Below are 20,615 nucleotides of genomic sequence, written 5' to 3'. Positions count from 1 at the left end.
CTCTTGGAAGCAAAGTGAGCTTATCATACAGATGGGCAGGAGACAAGCATGCAAAGTGTAGCTGGAAGAAAGAATGCAGGTCTTGACTGGCCTCCCACCACCTCACACCCAGAGGTGTAAGCACGTTCTGGCGGGTACTGAGGCCATGTGGGGGCCCAAGAGAGCACCTGGGACACAGTGTCACTATTCGTACGTTGTCTGCTTCTGAGAACAAGATACTGGGATAGCCTGAATATTCTCAAAGGGTTTATAAGAAAGGTCATCCATATCAGGCTTGGCAGCAGTTACTGGTTTGTAAAGGACTTCTCTCTCCCTACCTCATGTCTTCTTGGAGTTTAAGTCTGGATTGGAATTTGGGATGGGGAAAAAGGGAAACAAGTGATCGAAATGCTGCTGTTGCAGCAGAACTGGCAGCCCTTCCCCCTTCTACCCCATATGCTGAGAGTTTAACCACACGCCATGCAGAGAGCACCCAAGGGCTGGTGGTACGGATAGGGCAACACATTCACAGGCAAGAGAAGCAGAAAAGGGAATGGACTCACCCCTCCCCGATACGGTGATTTCCTCTCCTCCCAAAACTCTTTCTCACAGGTGTAGAAACTATCTTGCCTGACTTATCAGAGTCTCTCTGAGTCCAGAATCATTTAAGTGAGAACACAATGGCCCTAAAACCCTTGGCTCCAGGACTATACATGCAGAGTTCTTAAGCCAAGAACCAGAAATCAAATGCTGTTCAGTATGGCCCATGATAAGCAGATTTTTCTTTGTATCCCACAGGGAGCAAGAAGCTTCAGGGTACCCAAGAGGCTCATGACTACTATCCGTTTTACCTCTTATACCATGATTCTTTCAGTTCACTAGGGCTTTTGCCCCATGTGGACTAGAAAAATGTGATGGTCTTCCCAGAAATCACAGCTAAAGAAGGGCAGAAGCAGCCTTAAGGTACCATGCAAAAAATAAAATGGTCAAAGGAAGAAAGCTGAGGACACAAGCATGAGGAATCCAGTCTGAGATGAGCAGCACATAGAAAGGAAAAGACAGAGAAGATTTTTCAACCCAGGACTCAAAAACCCCCTCGAAAGATGAACGTACTTAGCTTCCTCGACTACCTCCACCTCGGCGTGAGCTGTGATTGGTGCATTGGAGTGGGCTCCCGTGGGGTCATCGACATTCAGCTCTCCATTGGTTGAGCTAACCACCTGGAACAGAAAGACGGAGTGTGACAGATGCCATGGCAATAGGAGCCTCCTGCCAGCACCAGAGAGGGTCCCTAGGGGAGATCTAGTCTCTGACTTAGGTACTAACCAGGCAATGTCTGGAATGCTTGTCTTCCTGAGCTGAGGGGCCAAATGTCCTCATTTGGTAAGGTTCCCAGGACCATATCATGTGAGAACACAAAATGCAATGATGTAATCATATAATAGTAACTTCCATACTGAATCCCTACTCTGTGTCAGCACTCTGCTACACTGCATGTGTGTGAATTTAATCTTCACAAAAAGCCTGTGAAAGAGGTCATGGTACTCTCTTTCATTCCACTTCTCTCAGTTTCTTATGCTAGAATTATAAATAGACTCAGTGATGATATTGAAAAAAAATTCTAAAAAGGAAATCAATAGTGGGCATCAGAAACTATAAGCAATCACACTTTCCTTCAGAAATTTCTTCATGGCTTTGACCATTGGTTTGAAGTTACTCAAACAACAAGACTGCCGCATCCTCTCTGGTGAGAGGGCAGACGGTAAGGAAACGCTTTCCCTTGGAAGACCAGTCTTATTTCAACAACCTTTATTTCAGGTTCATTGTCATCCCATTTCTCACTGATGGTCCCCGAATTGTAACTGAAGGCTCTCACTCCTGTCATCTGGTTAATGTGGACCCGATCAGGCTTCTCTTGCTTGTGCAGCTGCTTCTGTCACCTGGTTTCATTTCCAGCACATGATTCCTGCTTATGTGGGTGCTGGGAAGTGGGAAAAGGGACCCCGCTGGATAAACCACTCTGCTGTTAAAGACCTTGGCTGAAACATGGGAGAGAACCACAAAATAGGATAAACGATATCATATGCCCTTGGGTAAGTAACTTCATCTACTTGAGACAGTTTCTTACAGGTTGATGTGAGGATTACACAAGCCAATGTATGAGGTGGTGTCTGGTATGACACCTGGCACACAATACAGTAGCAGCACATACACAGTAACTAAGATATGGGCTCCAAGGTTAGTCAGCCCTGGGGGTGAACCCTAGCTCCATCACCTACTTGCTGTGGGTCTTCGGGCAAGATCCTCAATCTTTCTGTGCCTAAGTTTCCTAAGTAAAATGGGGAAACAATGCTGCTTACACCTCATAGGGTTCCTGTGCAGACAATCCACACAAAGTGTTTAGCCCAGTGCCATGGTATATGGAAATGGCTCAGTAAGTATTCATACTGCTGTTATTCTCCCTCCATAAATATTTATTCTTATCTCCCTCTAGAGCTGCTCCTCACCAGCAGCTTATTGGAAAAAATTTCAAGCATAATCATAAAAAGGCAGGAGGAAATGTTCAGAGTAAGGGCTCTTTGGGGGTATTTATTCAAAGAATAAAGGGCACACAAGGTAAACACTGTTAGTAGCAGTCTCTACTGACCATTATTTCTAAACCAGAAATATTTATTATTCTTATTGATAATACATGCTTAAAAAAATTGAAACAATGCTGTATGGTTAGTCAAAGAAACCTACAACATTAAATTTGGACTTACCCAAGGGATCTGCTAGTGATCAAATTTAGCACCTCTCATTAATGGAACCACTCAACCTTATTTATCTCCTGACAGGACATAATAAATATTATATAACACTACCTATGTAATATTCTTGCAAAAAAAAAAAAGTTTTATCTGAATATAAGTATGATGGAAAATTAAAAAACAAAACAAAACAGACAAACCCAAAATGTGGGACTTTCTATAGGACAGCAAGCCTGGACTCTTCAAAAAAAACTTCTCTGAAAAACTTTTTTCCCCCCTTTTAACACAGGGGTAAGTGTTATAGACTAAAAGAGATTAAGCGATTAAGAGATTGAAAGAAACTAAAGGGGCCTAAGAACTAAATGCAAATGTAAACCTCGATTAGGTCCTGGACCCTATAAAATTAATCTGGGGGACAACTGGAAATGTGGTAAGGACTGCAGATGAGATATTATGGAATTATTATTCAATTTCTTAGATTGACGATGGTATTGATTACATGAGAGAATGTTTTGTTCTTAGGACACACTGACTAAAGTATTGTGAGATAACATGCAATGATGTTTACAATTTACTTTCAAATACTTTAGCACACACTCCCCCCTCACCCCCCATGCCATCACCATAGAATGAAAGACATGTGGCAAAATCTTAATAATCATTCATCTACGTTAAGGATACGCACGGGTTCATTTGACTACCACCACCACCACAACCACTAACTTCTCCATAAATTTGAAAATTTCAAAATAAGAAGGGCAATAAACAGCAAAAACAAAATGTGAGGAGTGAAGGTTTACAGAGTAGAGAAGCACAGCCCCTCATGTTAATGCTGTCCTGTTAACTTCCTCAGCTTACATTTATTTCCTGGGGCACATTCTGGCTGCATGCTGGTGATCATGCTGGTAAATTCATTCTGCCAGCACAAGGGCTAGAGGAGAAATCATTGTTTCTTAATGAACAATTCAGGAATGGACAAGATGTTAAAGAAAATGTCTTGGCCTCTACTGAGACAGACAAAGCGGGAGTCAGCAAGCGTCACCACTGCCACCTGCTTGATGACTTTGGGTCATGGCGCCTGTCCACAGTGTTTCACATGTTGTAGGCTCTCTAATTTCTCTTTGCTATGAATTGCCACTTGGCCCATAAGCAGTGTCCTTGGGCAATCTAAGGAAGAAGAGGTTATTTCCATTTTACAGACTGGACATCTTGTCTGTATCAGTGAGTACCTGGTCTCAAATGAATCAGGCACAAATGGGAACCTAATCACCAGGTGTCTAACTTGTAACCTAACTATACCTAAAATACCCTACTAATCTAGGTCTTTAGAGCATCCACTTTGGAGGCTGGAGGGACAGTCTGTCAAACCACTGAACTGCTGCCTAGACGTGTAGTGGAGTAAACGCTCCTGTAGGTGACCAGAGAGCTGGACTCCAGGCCTCGCTCCACACCAACATCCTCTGTGAGCCCTGGTTTCTAGTTCTGTAAGACCAGGCCCACAACCCTGGTCCTGTCTACCTCATAAATACTATGGCAGTTAAATACAAGGATGTTGAAGAAAATTGTAAAAAAAAAAAACAACAAAACACCATCCATAAAAAACAACAGAAAAACAAACCAAAACACCCTTATGAATGTAATGAATTATTAGTATTTTAAGCAGTGTCATTTTTATACCCTTTGTACTGAATTTTTAGTATAATTTCATTAAAAAATAAGCTTATTTGTGTACCTGAAATGCTGAAAGTTATTTTGTTGTAATCACTATTAAAGTTAATCTGACATTCCTCTGGCTGTATCACATAAGACCAAAGTAATTAATATCTTAAAGGACTGGGGCGCCTGGGTGGCCTTCGGCTCAGGTCATGATCTCGGGGTCCTGGGATCGAGCCCCACATTGGGCTCCCTGCTCCGCGGGAGGCCTGCTTCTCCCTCTCCCACTCCCCTTGCTTGTGTTCCCTCTCTTGCTGTCTCTGTCAAATAAATAAATAAAATATTTAAAAAATATACACATCTTAAAAGGACTAAACTGAAAGAGATTAAGGTGAAGTGCTATTTTGAACTTTAGTCCTTAATATTGGTAACATCTCTTTTAATAAGTAATTTAATATTTTAAGTAAAAAATCTGAGTTACTAAACCTCGTTTTTCAAAACATGACCATAAAGAAAAACGAGAGTTATGTACCAAAGGAAGCAATACTTCAGCTGATAATCAACATTTCAATCCTACTTCTCACAACTAACATATGTGGTAGTTCCATACTTTAGCTTTCCTATCTATAAAATGGGAATACTACTGACCTCAACAAGAACTGTAATTAAAAATTATAAAGATTTGGGGCGCCTGGGTGGCTCAATTGGTTAAGCGACTGCCTTCGGCTCAGGTCATGATCCGGGAGTCCCTGGATCGAGTCCCACATCGGGCTCCCTGCTCGGCAGGGAGTCTGCTTCTCCCTCTGACCCTAACCCTTCTCATGTGCTCTCTCTCATTCTCTCTCTCTCAAATAAATAAATAAAATCTTTAAAAAAAAAATTATAAAGATTTGAGCAAAGTAAATATTAGTTAAAAGTTAAATGTCATTCTTAAGTCTCATGCCTTTGCTTGGTCCTGGAGCTTTCTAGATACTTCCTATATATTTTAATTTAAACAACTTTGGAGTCATCTTTTTGAAAGAGAAAAATATACTACCTTCTTGAATTTAGATCTTCCATATGTGGAAGATCTATGGAAACAGTGGCAGGATGGGAACCATGGGGGCAGGGGGTCTGCCTATTAAACAGGTTAAAATGGGAGTGTCCATGTGCCTTACCAGAGCAAACTCTTCTCATCTTGGTGCTCTGCATTCCCTTCCAGGGTTGTGGTGTCTGCAGGTAAGTATGGTTTGATCACATTACCTTTGGGAAGTGAGACAACTTGAAAATATGTGGGCATCTGTTGTGTTAGAAAAGTACGGCTGATTTGGTTTGCAAAAAGCATAGCCTTTATGAGTATACACACACTGGGGGTACAATGAAAGAGGCAGATGTACTGAGGAGCACCAGAGCTTAATGTAATATTAGGGAAATGGTACACGTGCCTGTCCCCTATCCACTGTCAAGGAAGCTGGCAGAACTAAGTTTATAGGGAGTAGAGGGAGATTGCATTTTCCAGAAGTGCTGCCAGAGACTCTAATCAATTCTAATTTTATTTTATTTTATTTTTTATTTTTTTAAAGATTTTATTTATTTGATAGAGAGCGACACAGTGAGAGAAGGAACACAAGCAGGGGGAGTGAGAGAGGGAGAAGCAGGCTTCCCGCCGAGCAGGGAGCCCGATGCGGGGCTCGATCCCAGGACTCCGGGATCATGACCCGAGCTGAAGGCAGACACTTAACGACTGAGCCACCCAGGCGCCCCTAATCAATTCTAATTTTAAAGACAACCCCTCACAATGGACGACAGGAAGCACTGTCCAAATGAGCAGCTCTGTGTTCTAGGAACACAAATCTATTAAACTGTCCAGATATGCCTGATTATGAGGTATTTTCCTTTAAAATTATTTAATCTTTGCATTTTCCCCTAATTAAAAAGTAAGCATGTTTATTGTAAAAAAACAAAAACAAAAAAACCCTAGAATATTAAAAAAGACTACCTAAAAAGTGCAAGTTTCCAGTGACATCATCACATGGATGTGGCTAGTGGGAAATTCAGTATATCTTCCTTGAGAACAAGGTTATGCAAAGTATTTACATAAAAAGACAAGTAGTAAATATTTTAGGCTTTGTGGACTATACAGTCTGTGTGGAAACTACTCAGCTCTGCCACTGGAGCATGAAAGCAGACATATACAATATATAAACAAATGAGTGTGCTTATGTTCTAATAAAACTTTATTTATAAAAACAGGCAGAAGGTGCGGGTGCCTGGGTGGCTCAGTTGGTTAAGCAACTGCCTTCGGCTCAGGTCATGATCCCGGAGTCCTGGGATCGAGTCCCACGTCGGGCTCCCGGCTCAGCGGGGAGCCTGCTTCTCCCTCTGACCCTCTCCCCTCTCATGCTGTTTCTCTGTCTCTCTCTCTTTCTCTCAAATAAATAAATAAATAAAATCTTTAAAAAAAAAAAAAAACCAAAAAAAAAACAGGCAGAAGGTGGGATTTGTCCCACTGGTTGTGTTTGCCCTCCCCTACTCTACATTGTTTCTTTTTTTTCTTCTGCATATACTAACATATGTGTATGTTATCCCTCTTATATATATTTTTTGCATATATGTGTGAAAATAAAAATGGGGCCAAATTTCATATATTGTTTTACAACTTGCTTTTTCCACAACACATCTTAGACATTTCCCATAAGGCCCAGAGATCTCTAGCCATTGTATGGAAGTATTATGTTTGTTTCATTAATGCCGAATTTTATTTTATTTTTTTAGTTAATGGTCAACTGATAAAAAGTTAGTTGCATCAGATTTTCTGGTATTAGAAACAAGTGGCAACAAACATTCTAGAACTGCAGCATCCATAACAGTAGCTACAAGCCACATGTGGCTGCTGAACACTAAAAATGTAGCTAGTCCAAACTGAGATGTTCTTTAAGAGTAAAATACAGGGCGCCTGGTTGGCTCAGCCGGTTAAGTGGCTTCCTTCGGCTCAGGTCATGATCCCAGGGTCCTGGGATAGAGTCCCACATCGAGCTCCCTGCTCAGTGGGGAGCCTGCCTCTCCCTCTCCCTCTGCCTGCCTCTCTGCCTACTTGTTCTCTCTCTGTCAAATAAATAAATAAAATCTTTAAAAAAAAAAGAGTAAAATACACACTAGATTTCAAATACTCCATTAAAAAAATAAAATATCTCATAATTTTTTTTCAAGATTTTATTTTTGAGTAGTCTCTACACCCAACGTGGGGCTCGAACTTACAACCCCGAGATCAAGAGTCGCACACTCCACCAAATGAGCCAGCCAGGCACCCCTCTCATAACTATTCTTAATACTGACTACATGTTGAAGTATTTTAAATTGTATTAAATATATTATTAAAGTTAGTTTCACCTGTTTATTTTTACCTTTTTTTGAGAAGTCAACACCTGCGGAATTTTATTTATATAAAAGAATAAAAATATCTATTTTAAAAGGATTGATTTAAACTTAGGTTTTTCAGCTTTTCCTGTTCCTTGAACATGAAACTGCCTCCAACACAGAAAGATTTAAGATAGGTAATTATTAAATAAGCCCTCTTTACCTTCCCCCTGCAAAAACACAGAGCTAAGTTCCCCATTTTCTTTATGGTAAGCCAGATTATTTTCAGTGAAGAATACTGGCACTGCATGAAGCTCAAGATGATCAGATATGTTGGCAGGAAGGTATGAGCTGTACAACGGCATTACAAAAGTCCCCAAAAGGGCGCCTGGGTGGCTCAGTCATTAAGCGTCTGCCTTCGGCTCAGGTCATGATCCCAGGGTCCTGGGATCGAGCCCCGCATCGGGCTCCCTGCTCGGCGGGAAGCCTGCTTCTCCCTCTCCCACTCCCCCTGCTTGTGTTCCCTCTCTCGCTGTGTCTCTCTCTGTCAGATAAATAAATAAAATCTTTAAAAAAAACAAAAAAACAAAAAAAACAAAAGTCCCCAAAGAAGATAGTAAAAACAATAGAAAAATAATAAAACACAAACAAATTAGGAAAATGCCGAATATTTATAGCCTCCCTCTGAAACGTGACCTATGTTCTACCTTCAGCATAAAACAAAACCAGAGAACATTTCTCATTGGGTATCAGAGATGAAGCTGGTGCCAGCCAGTTTGGGGGGACACATTCATTCCAAGAAGGGAGAAATGCACAGTTAGCAACTTGCTGGAGTTATAACCATGTCTTGGTCTTCTTGCAGTTCTGTTACTAAAAATGACACACAGTAAATGATCCAATGTGGTCTTACAGAAATGACTTGTCACCACGTTTCAGAACAAACTATTCAGAGTCACAGGCACTGGGTCTGGGAAAGCAGAGGTGGATGACTGTGCACTCAGGTGAGCGATATGTATCTTTGTGAGGTTGGAGGAGGGAAACAGGGCTCTACAGCCTGGAAGCTTCTGCACTAATGAGTCTTCTAATAGTCAGCTTGTGGTTTTTAGTTTAACTTCAGATCAATCTTGTGTCGGTTTTTATTCTTTCGTTTTTTATGGCTGCTGTGATGACCCCCTAAGGAAGTAAAAGCAGCAGCCTTCTGAGGCTTCACTCCCTGCACAGATCCGTCCAGGTCCTCAGGGTCCTCCTGGCTGGGCTCATTCTCCTGATTGTGGAAGTCTGGAGAAGTATCACTTTCCGTCGCACTTCCTGGCTCCCTCTTTTCAATGAGCTGATCCCGAACTCCTGCCAATGCACTTACTGCAGCTGCTGAAGTAACCGAGGATTTACTGAAGAGCCGCTCAGCTTCCTTAAACTTCCGGTTCCTTCGACTGTTTTTGCTATTGGGAGTTTTTCTGGTTGGTCAGATACCGATCCCAGCCACGAATAATATTGCCATACATCTAAGTGTCTTCCCGGTAGCTTCCTTCAAAAGCATAGATCTGTCTCTCCAAGTTTGCCAGTGTTTCCACCAGCTCGTGCTTCCGCTTCACGAGCTCCGCCAGCTCCCGACGGGTGTCCGGGATCTGCTGCGGCGCCGCTTTGTTGTGCATCGCCATGTTGGGCTGAGGCTTATTTTTACCTTTTTATTGTGATTAAATTTAAAATCACAAATATGACTCATTTCCTTTGACAGCATTGTTCTAGAACATGTATCTTCAGTATCTGTGCATTTCTGAGGAATATTTATCTGAAACTGGATTCACTGAATTCAATATTTTAAGATTTTAAAAGATAGTGCCAAATAATCCCCTAAAATAGTTGTAACTCAGATTTCAACAAGAGTAGATGGATAGGCTATTAAACTTACAAATTTCTGTGAATGTGATAGATGAAAACTAACATGTATGTATATGTATATAAATTATTTCTACAAGGATTGGGGGAGCCTGAGTGGCTTAGTCGGTTAAGCCTCTGCCTTTGGCTCAGGTCATGATCTCGGGGTCCTGGGATCGAGCCTCTTGTCGGGCTCCCTGCTCAGCGGGGAGTCTGCCTCTCCCTCTGCCCGGACCACCCCCCCCACTAGTGTGCACAATCTTTCTCTCTCAAATAAATGAATAAAGTCTTTAAAAAAATTATTTCTACAAGGATCATTAGGAAAAATAGCAGTCTCGTTCCCCCACTCCACTATTTCCTCTCCTTCATAACGGATTCCTTTGTTTTTTACCTCCATTATCTCTAAATAACATGCATCTTGATTCTTCATTTTTAGGCATTATATTCACCTTTTCCATCCTTCTAGTCTTCCATTATAGTTTATACTGTAATTCTGACAAGATAATTCTTAGTTTTACATTAACTATTTACAGTGCCATGGAGTATATACTATGGTCCTTTCCTTCCCTGTATAATTTCTTATTCTCCTTAGAGTTAATTATCTTTTTGTTTCCTACTATTTCATTTTTTAAACCTTACCTTTTAAAATGTTTAATTGAAGTACAGTTGACATATATTAGTTTCAGGTGTACAACATGATTTAACAATGATAAACATTATAAAATGCTCACGAGTGTAGTTACCGTCTGTCACCAAAGTTATTACATTAAAAAAAATTTTTTAAAGTAATCTCTATGTCCAATGTGGCCCTGATATCAAGAGCGGCATGCTCTACCCACTGAACCAGCCAAGTGCCCCCGAAGTTATTACATCATTGACTATATTCCCTGTGCTGTACTTTTCATCCCTGTGACTTGTTTCTTTTTTTTTGAGAGAGAGAGAAAGTGAGTGGGGGCTGGGGGGCAGAGGGAGAGGGAGAGAGAGCATCTTAAGCAGACTCCACGTCCAGCACAGAGCTCGATGCGGGGCTTGATTCCATGACCCTGAGATCATGACCTGAGCCCAAATCAAGAGTCAGACACTTAACCAACTGAGCCACCCAGGTGCCCCAACTTATTTATTTTCCGACGGGAAGTTTGTCCTTAATCCTCTTCACCTCTTTTGCCTCCCCTCTGGCAACTACCAATTTGTTCTCCTATTTATAAGTCAGTTTCTTGTTTGTTTGTTTTTTTGATTCCATAGATAAGTGGAATCATATGGTATTTTTCTTTCTCAATGTGACTTATTGCACTTAGCACAAAAGTCTCTCGTCTACCCATGTTGTCAAAAATGGCAACACTTCATTTTTATGGCCAAGTAATATTGCATGTGCGCGTGCACACATACACCACATCTTCTTATCCTTTCATCTATCAATGGACACTTAGGTTGCTTCCCTATCTTGGCTACTGTAAGTAATGCTTCAATAAACAGAGGGGTGCATATATCTTTTTGAATTAGTGTTTTCATTTTCTTTGGATAATATCCAGAAGTGGGTTTACTGGGTCACATGGTAGTTCTATTTTTTATTTTTTGAAAAATGTTTTCTGGGGCACCTGGGTGGCTCAGTCGTTAAGCGTCTGTCTTTGGCTCGGGTCATGATCCCAAGGTCCTGGGATCGAGCCCCACATCAGGCTCCCTGCTCAGCAGGAAGCCTGCTTCTCCCTCTCCCACTCCTCCTGCTTGTGTTCCCTCTCTCGCTGTGTCTCTCTCTGTCAAATAAATAAATAAAATCTTAAAAAAAAGAAAGAAAGAAAGAAAAATGTTTTCTATCATTTTAACCTCTCTCTTTGTTCTACTTTCTGGGAGACTTTCCAAACTCTTGAGTTTTAATTTTTCTTATGTTTTTAATTTCCAAGAGCTCTCTCTCTCTTTTTTTTCTTGGTTTGCTCTTAAAATGTTCGTTTTTAAAATAGCATCCTGGGGCGCCTGGCTCAAGTTATGATCCCAGGGTCATAAGATCAAGCCCTGTGTCAGGCTCTGCACTGGGCATGGAGCTTGCTTAAGAGTCTCTCTCTCGGGGCACCTGGGTGGCTCAGTCAGTTCAGCATCTGACTCTTGGTTTCGGCTCAGGTCATGGTATCAGGGTCGTGAGATCGAGCCCACCATTGGGCTCCGTCCTCAGCAGGGAGTCTGCTTGAGATTCTTTCTCTCCCTCCTCCACTTCCCCACCCTCCCCATTCTCTCTCTATAAAAAAGTAAAACTGAAAAAAAAATAAAAGTGGGAGACTGCAAGGAGTAGAGGGGTGGGACTTTTAAGTATGGATCACACATTCATTTACTGACCCTTTTCTTCAATATAGCTTCCCACCCCCAAATGTGACTCACATCCCCCAATTTATAGACCCTTTATTTTGCCCTTACCAAAGAATAAATCTTTGGTTTTTGCAGGGGAGGGGGAGAGCATCTAGGGATCTCTGGCTTCTTAGAAAACAGACTTTTAACCACTCTTCTTTATTTTAGCATACGGCCTCCACACTTCCCCTTATCGAAGGCCAACTTCTGAGTCTTTAGGGGATTACCCAGTGAAAATAGGCTCTATTGGCTCAAGATTCAGTTTTCTTGTGACTCCTAAGTCATTGAATAGTTGCCCAGCATCTAACATTTTGTTGCTATGCCTCTTCTGTTTTCTCCATCCTTGTATGGATTCATGCCTTTCAAAAAAATCCCTTTATCATTCTTTTAGTGCTGTTTCAGGAGGAAGTGAAAGCAGATCTGTGTGTTCAATCCATCATTTTTACCTAGATGTTTCTGTGAAGTTTTTTTTTTTTTTTTAACAGAACCACAGCTGTCTCCTGACTTCCTGTGAATAACACAATCTTCAGTGAATCACTCCATGTAAAAAACATATTCTAGACAATCAAGCCTAACAAGATGCATTTCTACATGCAAAAGGTTTGTCTATCCCTTTATATGATTTGGTGGCTCTGGGTTTACTTGTGTGCCCCAACTGGTGGTGTCACCTAACAGTCTGAGAGACATATTTGGATTAAGATTATTAAAACAGGGGCGCCTAGGTGGCTCAGTCGTTAAGCATCTGCCTTCGGCTCAGGTCATGATCCCAGGGTCCTGGGATCGAGCCCCGCACTGCGCTCCCTGCTCAGCAGGAAGCCTGCTTCTCCCTCTCCCACTCCCCCTGCTTGTGTTCCCTCTCTCGCTGTCTCTGTCAAATAAATAAATTAAAAATCTTAAAAAAAAAAAAAAGATTAAAACAGTGCCATGTAAGAAAAGTAAAGAGACACAGATGTTCTTAAGTACTAGAGACAAGAGAGCTTCAAAACAGTCCAAATGACATCAGAAATAATTTTCTAAGACCACATGTATTCCAGAAGGAAAAAAGAAACAGCCCAACTTCTTGGGTACTCACTCAGAAACGGCTGACTTGGACCAATTAACACTCTCACCTTATGTGCTAAGGCACATACCACCATGGAATGAGCTACATATGCAGTCCTTTATCCAAAAACTACTTATTTTACACATTTCAAGTCTTTAAAATTCACATACTTGACACTAACATACTTCTACCTTGACATTATTTTTATGATTTATCATGAGTAGATCAAGGTAATAGGATTAGTTTAACCAGAAATCAGTATCAGAAATCATACAGATGTTTCTTAGTCAATGACAACAACCAACAATCATATCAACAAGTGATTTCTACAAGTCCACTTAGGCAGAAAATCAGCGCACAGATATTCAGTTAACTACAGAAGCAGCTCAACTTTGCAGGAAGTTTCCTTTCTAAAGGAACCAAAGTTTCAGAAGCAAGTCAACATTCCACCAGCCAAGCTGAGAAGGCCAGGAAAGGGCAATAAAGGCAGTAAGTACCTGCACTGATCCCCCATGGCGGTCTGCAGCCAAGTGAGACGTCAGGTACGAGGTATTGGTCTGCCGGCTGGGCTGGATTTCCCACTCTCCTCGGCGATCTGACGATGCAGTCTGCTCAGGCATTAGGAAGCATGAGAGCAAGATATGGAAGGAAAGGTGAAGCAACAGCAAGCAATAACAAAATCAAGTACATTAGTGTCCCTGAGGGTTTTGTTTTCATTTTGGATTTTAAACTAACAACCGCTGCAAAGCACTGAGAAAAAGTTAGCGTGGCTACATTCATTTCAGCCTAATGAGCCAATACATGACAGTCTACAGCACACCATCCTCACCCAGACACAGAAAAACAATAATCACCAAAAGGGCTGGGGGCGGGGGGGAAGATCACCAAAAGCTGGAATCAATTTTAGCTTCCATATTAGTAAAATTCAGTAGCCACCAAGCAGACCAAATTCAGAATGTTAATATTGTTGGACAAAGGAACAATCATACTTACAAATCATTTCACTGATTAAAGATCTACCTAAATAGACAGTAGTCAATACAGAAAATTCCTAGCATTAGGAATCAAGATAATATGGCTCTTCCTTAAATAGGGAGCCCACCACTCTCAACATAAACCTCTACAAGACTTTCAACTAAGATAAAATGAGCAGTGGTGTTGGCTAGAATATACTTTCTTATCTAAGAGAATGAAAAAAGTATATCTTCAAAACAGGTTCACGGGTCAAGAAATATGAAAAGTTGGGGGGGGCGTGGTAAGGCTACAATGTTTTCCTGATTCCTCTAACTAATGGCCTCTAGTCTGGAATTAGAAATAGTTTTAGATATGACTACTATGAATTGCTTTCTTCTAGAAAGCAAAAGGCAGATCTTTCCCCAGCAAAAGGAGGGCTTCCAATCCAAAACCTTTTTGGGTTCTGCTTTCAGTTCTGCTGTCATTCAGGCTCTCTTCATTCCTTCTTTACCTGTTTTTTAGATCTCATACTATTCTGATCTTGCTCATTTGTGATTTTTGTTCTGAAGAATCTGTTTAGGTGCCTCTTCCCCTGTACCAGATGGCTGAGGAGGTGTTAACATCATGATGCTCAGCTGTAACAGTCCTAAGGCTCTACAAAATGAAAAATGAGGAGTTGGAGAGGCAGCAATGAGGGATTAGTAAATCAAATTTTAATTGCTGTTGATATAAACAACAGCAGGGGTTGGGATGTGATATTGCTGCTCTGCATGAAAACCAGCAAGGATGCAATAAATCTTAGAGATGTTCACAGCTATCAATGTTGTATTTTATAAAAAAGAAAAGGAAAAGGAAAGAAGTAGTGGTCTGAGGCTCATATTCACTCTCCCTCTTCTGTATCTCATGGACAAGAGCTGTTTAAAGCTCATCTGTAAGTCACCAAAAAGGCTTTTTCCATTAACACAAAACAAAACAAAACCTGAGCCTCATATATCAGCTACAGCTTCACCTTTATTAATGGAATATGAAGCCACATGGGTAATAGTGTAAAGGATCCTGGCCATGTTTTCTGATATTCTTCAGGGAATGAGCATATTCTGTAAGGAGGCAGCTGTATTAACTTACTTGCTATATTCTCTAACAAAAGAGGGGTTTGGTTCTATACCGTTAGTCACATTTGAGAATCAAAGCTACCCAAAAAACCCACCCCTCTGACTATTTCTGCCAACAGAAGTTCAGATGTTTCATTTTCCAAAATAAGGCTGTGGTTATAATGTAATCATAACTTTTATAAATTTTTGACAGTATCCATAATCTCAGAGCACTTAATCTCCTATCTTTTTACTACTAGAGATTTGATAATAAATCTGGTTTATTGTTTATTTTTCTAAGTAATCTCTACACCCAACATGGGGCTCGAACTCACAACCCCAAGATCAAGAGTTGCATGTTCTACTGACTGAGCTAGCCAGGCGCCATGAGAATAAATCTGTTCTAATATTATAAGTAATACCCATAACTATTATCCGTTAGTGATTGCTTCTTCCGTTCCTCTAGGACTTTACTTTTTGTAATATTTAAGTAGGATATTTAAGCTCCTAAACAACTATGAAGAACTGTTAGTTTTCAAAAAATTTAAATGTTTAAACAATATCCAGACATTTTAAGCCATTTGGGGTTGTTTTGAGTTCTAGGATACATGTTCAGTGTGATTACTTCTTGCATGAATGCTGTTTTGCATTTGTTTTTAAGGCAGATAAAGCTGAAAATGGAAAGAAATGTACATAAAACACTCATATGCTTTTAAGCTTAACAAAATCTGGACAGCTGATCAACTATTATTTCCATTTTTACTGAAATACATATCAGAAGTCTGGTTTGACGCCACTGTCTGATTCACAGGACTGTGTACCTATTTATATTCGTTCCAGTTAAATACGTAATTAGTTGGAGGAATTAACATTTTTGTGTAGATTTCAAAAATAGCAAGACATTTTCCAAAGGCCTAAAAGTCACACTCCATTTCCATTATCAAAGCAGTGTGTTATTTATCTTTTAAAAAGAGAAAAACAGTGTTAACAATTCCAGACTGCTTCATAAATGCTTCCACAGTGGTGACTGAAGAACACACCACACCGTATTATTGCCCTCCAATGCCTTCTATATCCACTGAAAGCAACAAAACCAAGAGACAGATGTGAACCTGGGGTTGGTGGTTTATCACACTGGGAATTACTCTTCGTCATAATACTAAACTCTTAGGCTATTCTCTCCTAGAATTTAAGAGGGAGGACTGGTATATAGAAGTTGATATGGTAGAGAGGGTCATTTGCCAGTTTTAGAAAGCAAGTGAGTGCCCAGGAACTAGATGAAACCGAGGAATGTCACAACTACAGTATGCTGCTAGTGTACCTGAAAGGTATTCTAGGCAATGCTGTGTACACAGAGTTATGATTGGGCATAATCAGCACAGGATATAGTCATACTAAGTAAAGAAGTAGAGGAGACTGGCACATAAACTCTTCACTCTCAAAGACCACTCATGCACACATGTCTATCTAACAGGCAATCAGCAGCTTCCAAGGACAGAAGAGTTACTCAGCAAGGTCAATCTCTCTGCATTACTTGAAAGGTAAAGGTCCACATGGAGTGTGAAAATCCCCAAAGGCAGGAGCAGGAATCTCAAGCAGTGGGAATTCCTTGGGGGAATGCTTTAAAATCTTCTACTGTGATTGCATTACCTGTGTGGAAACGCTTGGTTTACTATCCAGTAGGTGAATGTGGAAATAAGAAAGCAGCTATCCAGCATAGCATAAATCAAAGACAAAGCCAACAAAAGTTATTTAAGGGGAAACTTAGAGGAGCCTGGTGTAAAAAGTCAAAACTACCACCTGTGCTTAGGGCAGAGGAAATGAATGTCTCCCAGCAGTCACCTGCCAGGGTTAGTGGACAGACAGTGGGGAGAAGGACACTAACAAGAGGGCAGGAAAATACAGTCTAGAAACACCTCAGGTGCCACCCCCATCTATGGCTTGGACATTAGTTCCAATTCTTATTGGAGATAAAGCTCCTGTTCTCAAGCAAAAGGCAGGCAAACATTTTTCTCCTCCTGTAGCAAATAAATCACTGAATCCTGTTCTTTATATAATGTTATATAGTTACTTCAAAAAATTAACTGATGACATTTATAAGGAACTTTCTCCATTTCACTCTATGCCTCCCAAAGTCATTTACACGGTGCCACCTACACAGAACATTTTGGCGCCCATGTCAGTCCTCTAGGCCTCATTATATAATGATAGTCTTCAACTATAATTAACAAGAATAGAGACCGAATAGTACCAAAAAGTTAGTAATGAATACACTAGGTCATGTTCTGTCTTACCACACTTCCAAGATTAAAAAAAAACATTTTTTAAGGTAGCAGGGGTAAGATGGAGGAAGAAAGAATGGGGCAGGAAGCATCTCAAGAATTTTTTTTGGAGTTTATTAGACCTTAGATACGAAATTTTTAAAAGCTGGCAAGGTTGCTGAAGTGTATACTTTAACAAAATTAAAAACTTCCTTCTGTTAAGCTCACGAAATAGAACCAATTTCCTATGCCAGACAGGGATTATTCCATGCAACCTGTCATGTGTGCAAACAATGCCTTCCTGTAGTCAACAAACTTGATATCAAATATCAGGGATGTTTGAGATTCGCTGATAACAACCTAGAAGGGATTATTCCCAAGTTCAATACTACACAGGCCCACAGAGCTAGTAATATCAATTCTGTGAAGCACTGAGAAAAATCACAGCAACCATTCTAGAGGCCTGAAACTCTCTACTCAGACCCTGCCCTATTCTTATTTGAAAGGGTATAAGACACCCCCCCCCACCCCCCAGAAAAGGATGACTTATTAGGTAGGATTTCTCCAGAATCTCCTTCCTACAAAGGAAGTGCCTCAGAACACAGGATGTCTGCTGAAATACAAATATTGAAGACTGTACAAAGAAAACTTTTAATACAGAATAGAGAATTAGAGCAGAGGTGAGTGGCAGCAACTAAATGACAGAAGGGGAAAAGGTAAGAAAAGGACTGTATTTCAGTTTTACACTTCCTTGTTTCAATGTCCCTCTTGGGGTAAAGGTCCCAGAAATGAGGAGGGACAGCCCCATTCTGCAGACAGCTCTATCCTGGAGGGTGACAGGGAGAGTATGGAATCTCTACACCTGAATTCCTGCTAGATGGCAGGTAGCAAGTTAGGAAATTACATACAGGTCAGAGGGAGGCAAATTCTCTCTGAGCACACTCATCTGCCCCTTCAACTAGCAAATTGTGAACCTTGCTGAAAACGAAGCAGTACTCTGTCAAAAGAAGGGAATGGAGAATTAACCAGCTTTTGTTTTTTTCTAAAGCTACTGGACTTTCAAAAGAATAGATGAAGATATTCATTTTAGGAAGATCTCTGACCATTTTAGCAATCTGGCTTAATCTGCCCTTTGGAAAAGCTATGCTTATAACAAGCTTCTTTCAGTAAGCATGGCAGCACTAACCCACACATACTTTTCTAAGGCTATACATTCCCTAAATCTAATCTCTTGGAGTCTAGATACAAACAAATCTGAATCACTCTTTTTTTTTTTTTAAGATTTTATTTTTAAGTAATCTCTAAATCCAACATAGGACTCGAACTCACACCCCTAAGATCAAGAGTTGCGTGCTCTACTGACTGAGCCAGCCAGGTGTCCCTGAACCACTCTTTTACTGGGGGCACATCTTCAGAACTCAACATGATTTGACCCTTTTAAGTTTTATTGTTCATTTCTTGTGTCTTTATAAGTTATTGAATTAGCTTAAATATGGTTCTTCTAGAAGGATGAGGGATCAACTTTTTTGACATTTGATTCGTATTTTCCTGCCTAGTCAAACTTGAGAATTTATAAGTAAACAGTTCACCTCGTAGAAAATGACGAAAAAAAAAGTTCTTTCCCTTAAACACACAAAAATGAGTAAGTACTATTCAATATTATCATAGTAGGATGCCATGTCTGGTAGAGTTTAGTAGTTCTAGATGGCCAGTGTGACTCTTTCCAACCTCAAAACAGATCTGTTCTCCCTAACCTTCTAGGTCAAGTACCCCTTCCTTCATATGCCGATAGAAAATCTACATAACTATCAAAATTGCTGAACCACAGGAGCATGTGTATAGCATTTACCTGAGTAAGGACTGTCACAGGCTTAGATTTAGAAAGAACAGGAAGCATACTGCTGTGTGTACATCCTAGTCAGTGCAATATTCTATATTTAGCATGTTGAGCAAACACACTGAATAAAACCTTCAACAGTCAATATACTGCACTCCAATATTAGATCTCTGGATAATGGCAAGACTTACTTCCTGATCGCACTTGATCAGAGAATGCAAAGGGAAGCTTTGCCAGGTAGAAAGAGGCAGAACTATTTTTCATCCCCTTCCTCTTGGATGGTAATGCAGAATTCTTTAGAGAGGAACCACAGCCATGGCAAGATGTACCGTTTTTGGATCTGGGAAACGACAAATACCAAGGGGAAAATGACAGAAAAGACAAACCCATTGGGAACTTTTGAAAAGATCTAGCTTTATCAGTATTTATTCTATTCAAACTCATGATTTAATTATAGCTCTCTAGCTGGGTGATAATTGTGTTAAAAAAATTGTTCTTAAGCATCTAATACTAACATAGGTGTAAAAGATCTGATATAGGTGAATTTAAATGCAGTTCTTTGGGAACCATATTTGGGATCTATTACTGCATCGAGGAACCAAACAGTACTCAATTCGATATAATACCTACAATTTAGAATAGCTAAGCAAATTTTCCCTGAAAATTCTCATTGTAATGGAGGAGAACTAACACAATTGCCTGAGCTTACTCTGCAGCAAGAGCCTTCTGTGTTTTTTTGAACACCCTTCCCCTTCAATAGACAAGGTAGCCCTACTCTGGCTGCCAGAGGAGGCAGAATGGCTTTTTGTGGAAATAGAAAACAAGTAGGAAGAAAAGCTTACAATTTATTTTTCATGGAGGGTTAAATAAAAATCTCTATTTTAAATGAACACCTGACTTCATCTACGCTCCTCATTTGACAGATTCATTCATTCAAACAATTATTTATCAAGTGTCTATTATTCCAGACATTGTTTTAGCTGTTAGGGAGATAGCAGTGAACAAAACACCAAAAATCTCTACCCTTACATGCTTACATCTGAAAAAGCTGGGGCTCCCCAAAAGGTTAAATGTCCTATGGCCAAAGCCTTGGGTTAAGCTAAAACCAAGTTCTGAGCTCCTCTTCTTTCTCCGCCTACTCTGAGTATGGGACTGAACAGAGCCTGTTAATCCCCAGGATCACTCCTCCCCCACAACCGAAGAGCAGATTTACCCAGAATAAGGAGGCTCTGATGGCACTATCATCAATGTCATCTCCATGCTCTGACTTCCAAATATGTCACTAGTGTTTTGTTTGTTTTTGAGAGCCCTCCTCTGCCTGCTAGCCATCTTCAGCTAGAATACACTCCAAGATATTTGAAACTCAAGATGCCTTAATTCAAACTCCAAGTAAGTTTCTCCCCCAACTTTCCCAATTCTAGTAATCGTACCACCTGCCTCCAAATTATTGGGGCTTCAAAATCTCAGCAACAGCTCTGACTCATCCTTCTCCTTCAACCTTGA

At 40.4% G+C, this 20,615-nt stretch overlaps 1 protein-coding gene and 1 pseudogene across 14 annotated transcripts in view; both read right to left on the bottom strand.

Moving 5' to 3' along the window:
* Positions 1-20,615, bottom strand: part of CSNK1G1 (casein kinase 1 gamma 1) — a 185,877-nt gene that overhangs the window by 12,183 nt on the left and 153,079 nt on the right. For 10 of the 14 annotated variants that reach the window (XR_013450436.1, XR_013450439.1, XR_013450441.1 and 7 more), the window contains 2 exons: positions 13,467-13,577; positions 1,093-1,199 (listed from right to left, as the gene is read on the bottom strand). Coding sequence is in view for 7 of the 14 variants with exons in the window: in XM_078079214.1 (XP_077935340.1) it covers positions 1,093-1,199; positions 13,467-13,577 (218 nt within the window). In the remaining 7 variants the exon portion in view is untranslated. Of the gene's footprint in view, positions 1-1,092; positions 1,200-13,466; positions 13,578-13,834; positions 14,578-19,303; positions 19,453-20,615 lie in introns of those variants that run through there. The other 4 variants (XM_078079216.1, XM_078079218.1, XR_013450442.1 and 1 more) reach the window with 3 other exon arrangements.
* Positions 8,339-10,120, bottom strand: LOC118530402 (chromatin modification-related protein MEAF6 pseudogene; annotated as a pseudogene).

The sequence above is a fragment of the Halichoerus grypus genome, chromosome 8 (genome assembly GCF_964656455.1).
Source record: "Halichoerus grypus chromosome 8, mHalGry1.hap1.1, whole genome shotgun sequence".
In the NCBI taxonomy this organism is placed as follows: domain Eukaryota; kingdom Metazoa; phylum Chordata; class Mammalia; order Carnivora; family Phocidae; genus Halichoerus; species Halichoerus grypus.
The sequence above is the reverse complement of the archived record's forward strand: the minus strand, read 5'-3'. Positions and strand labels throughout refer to the sequence as shown.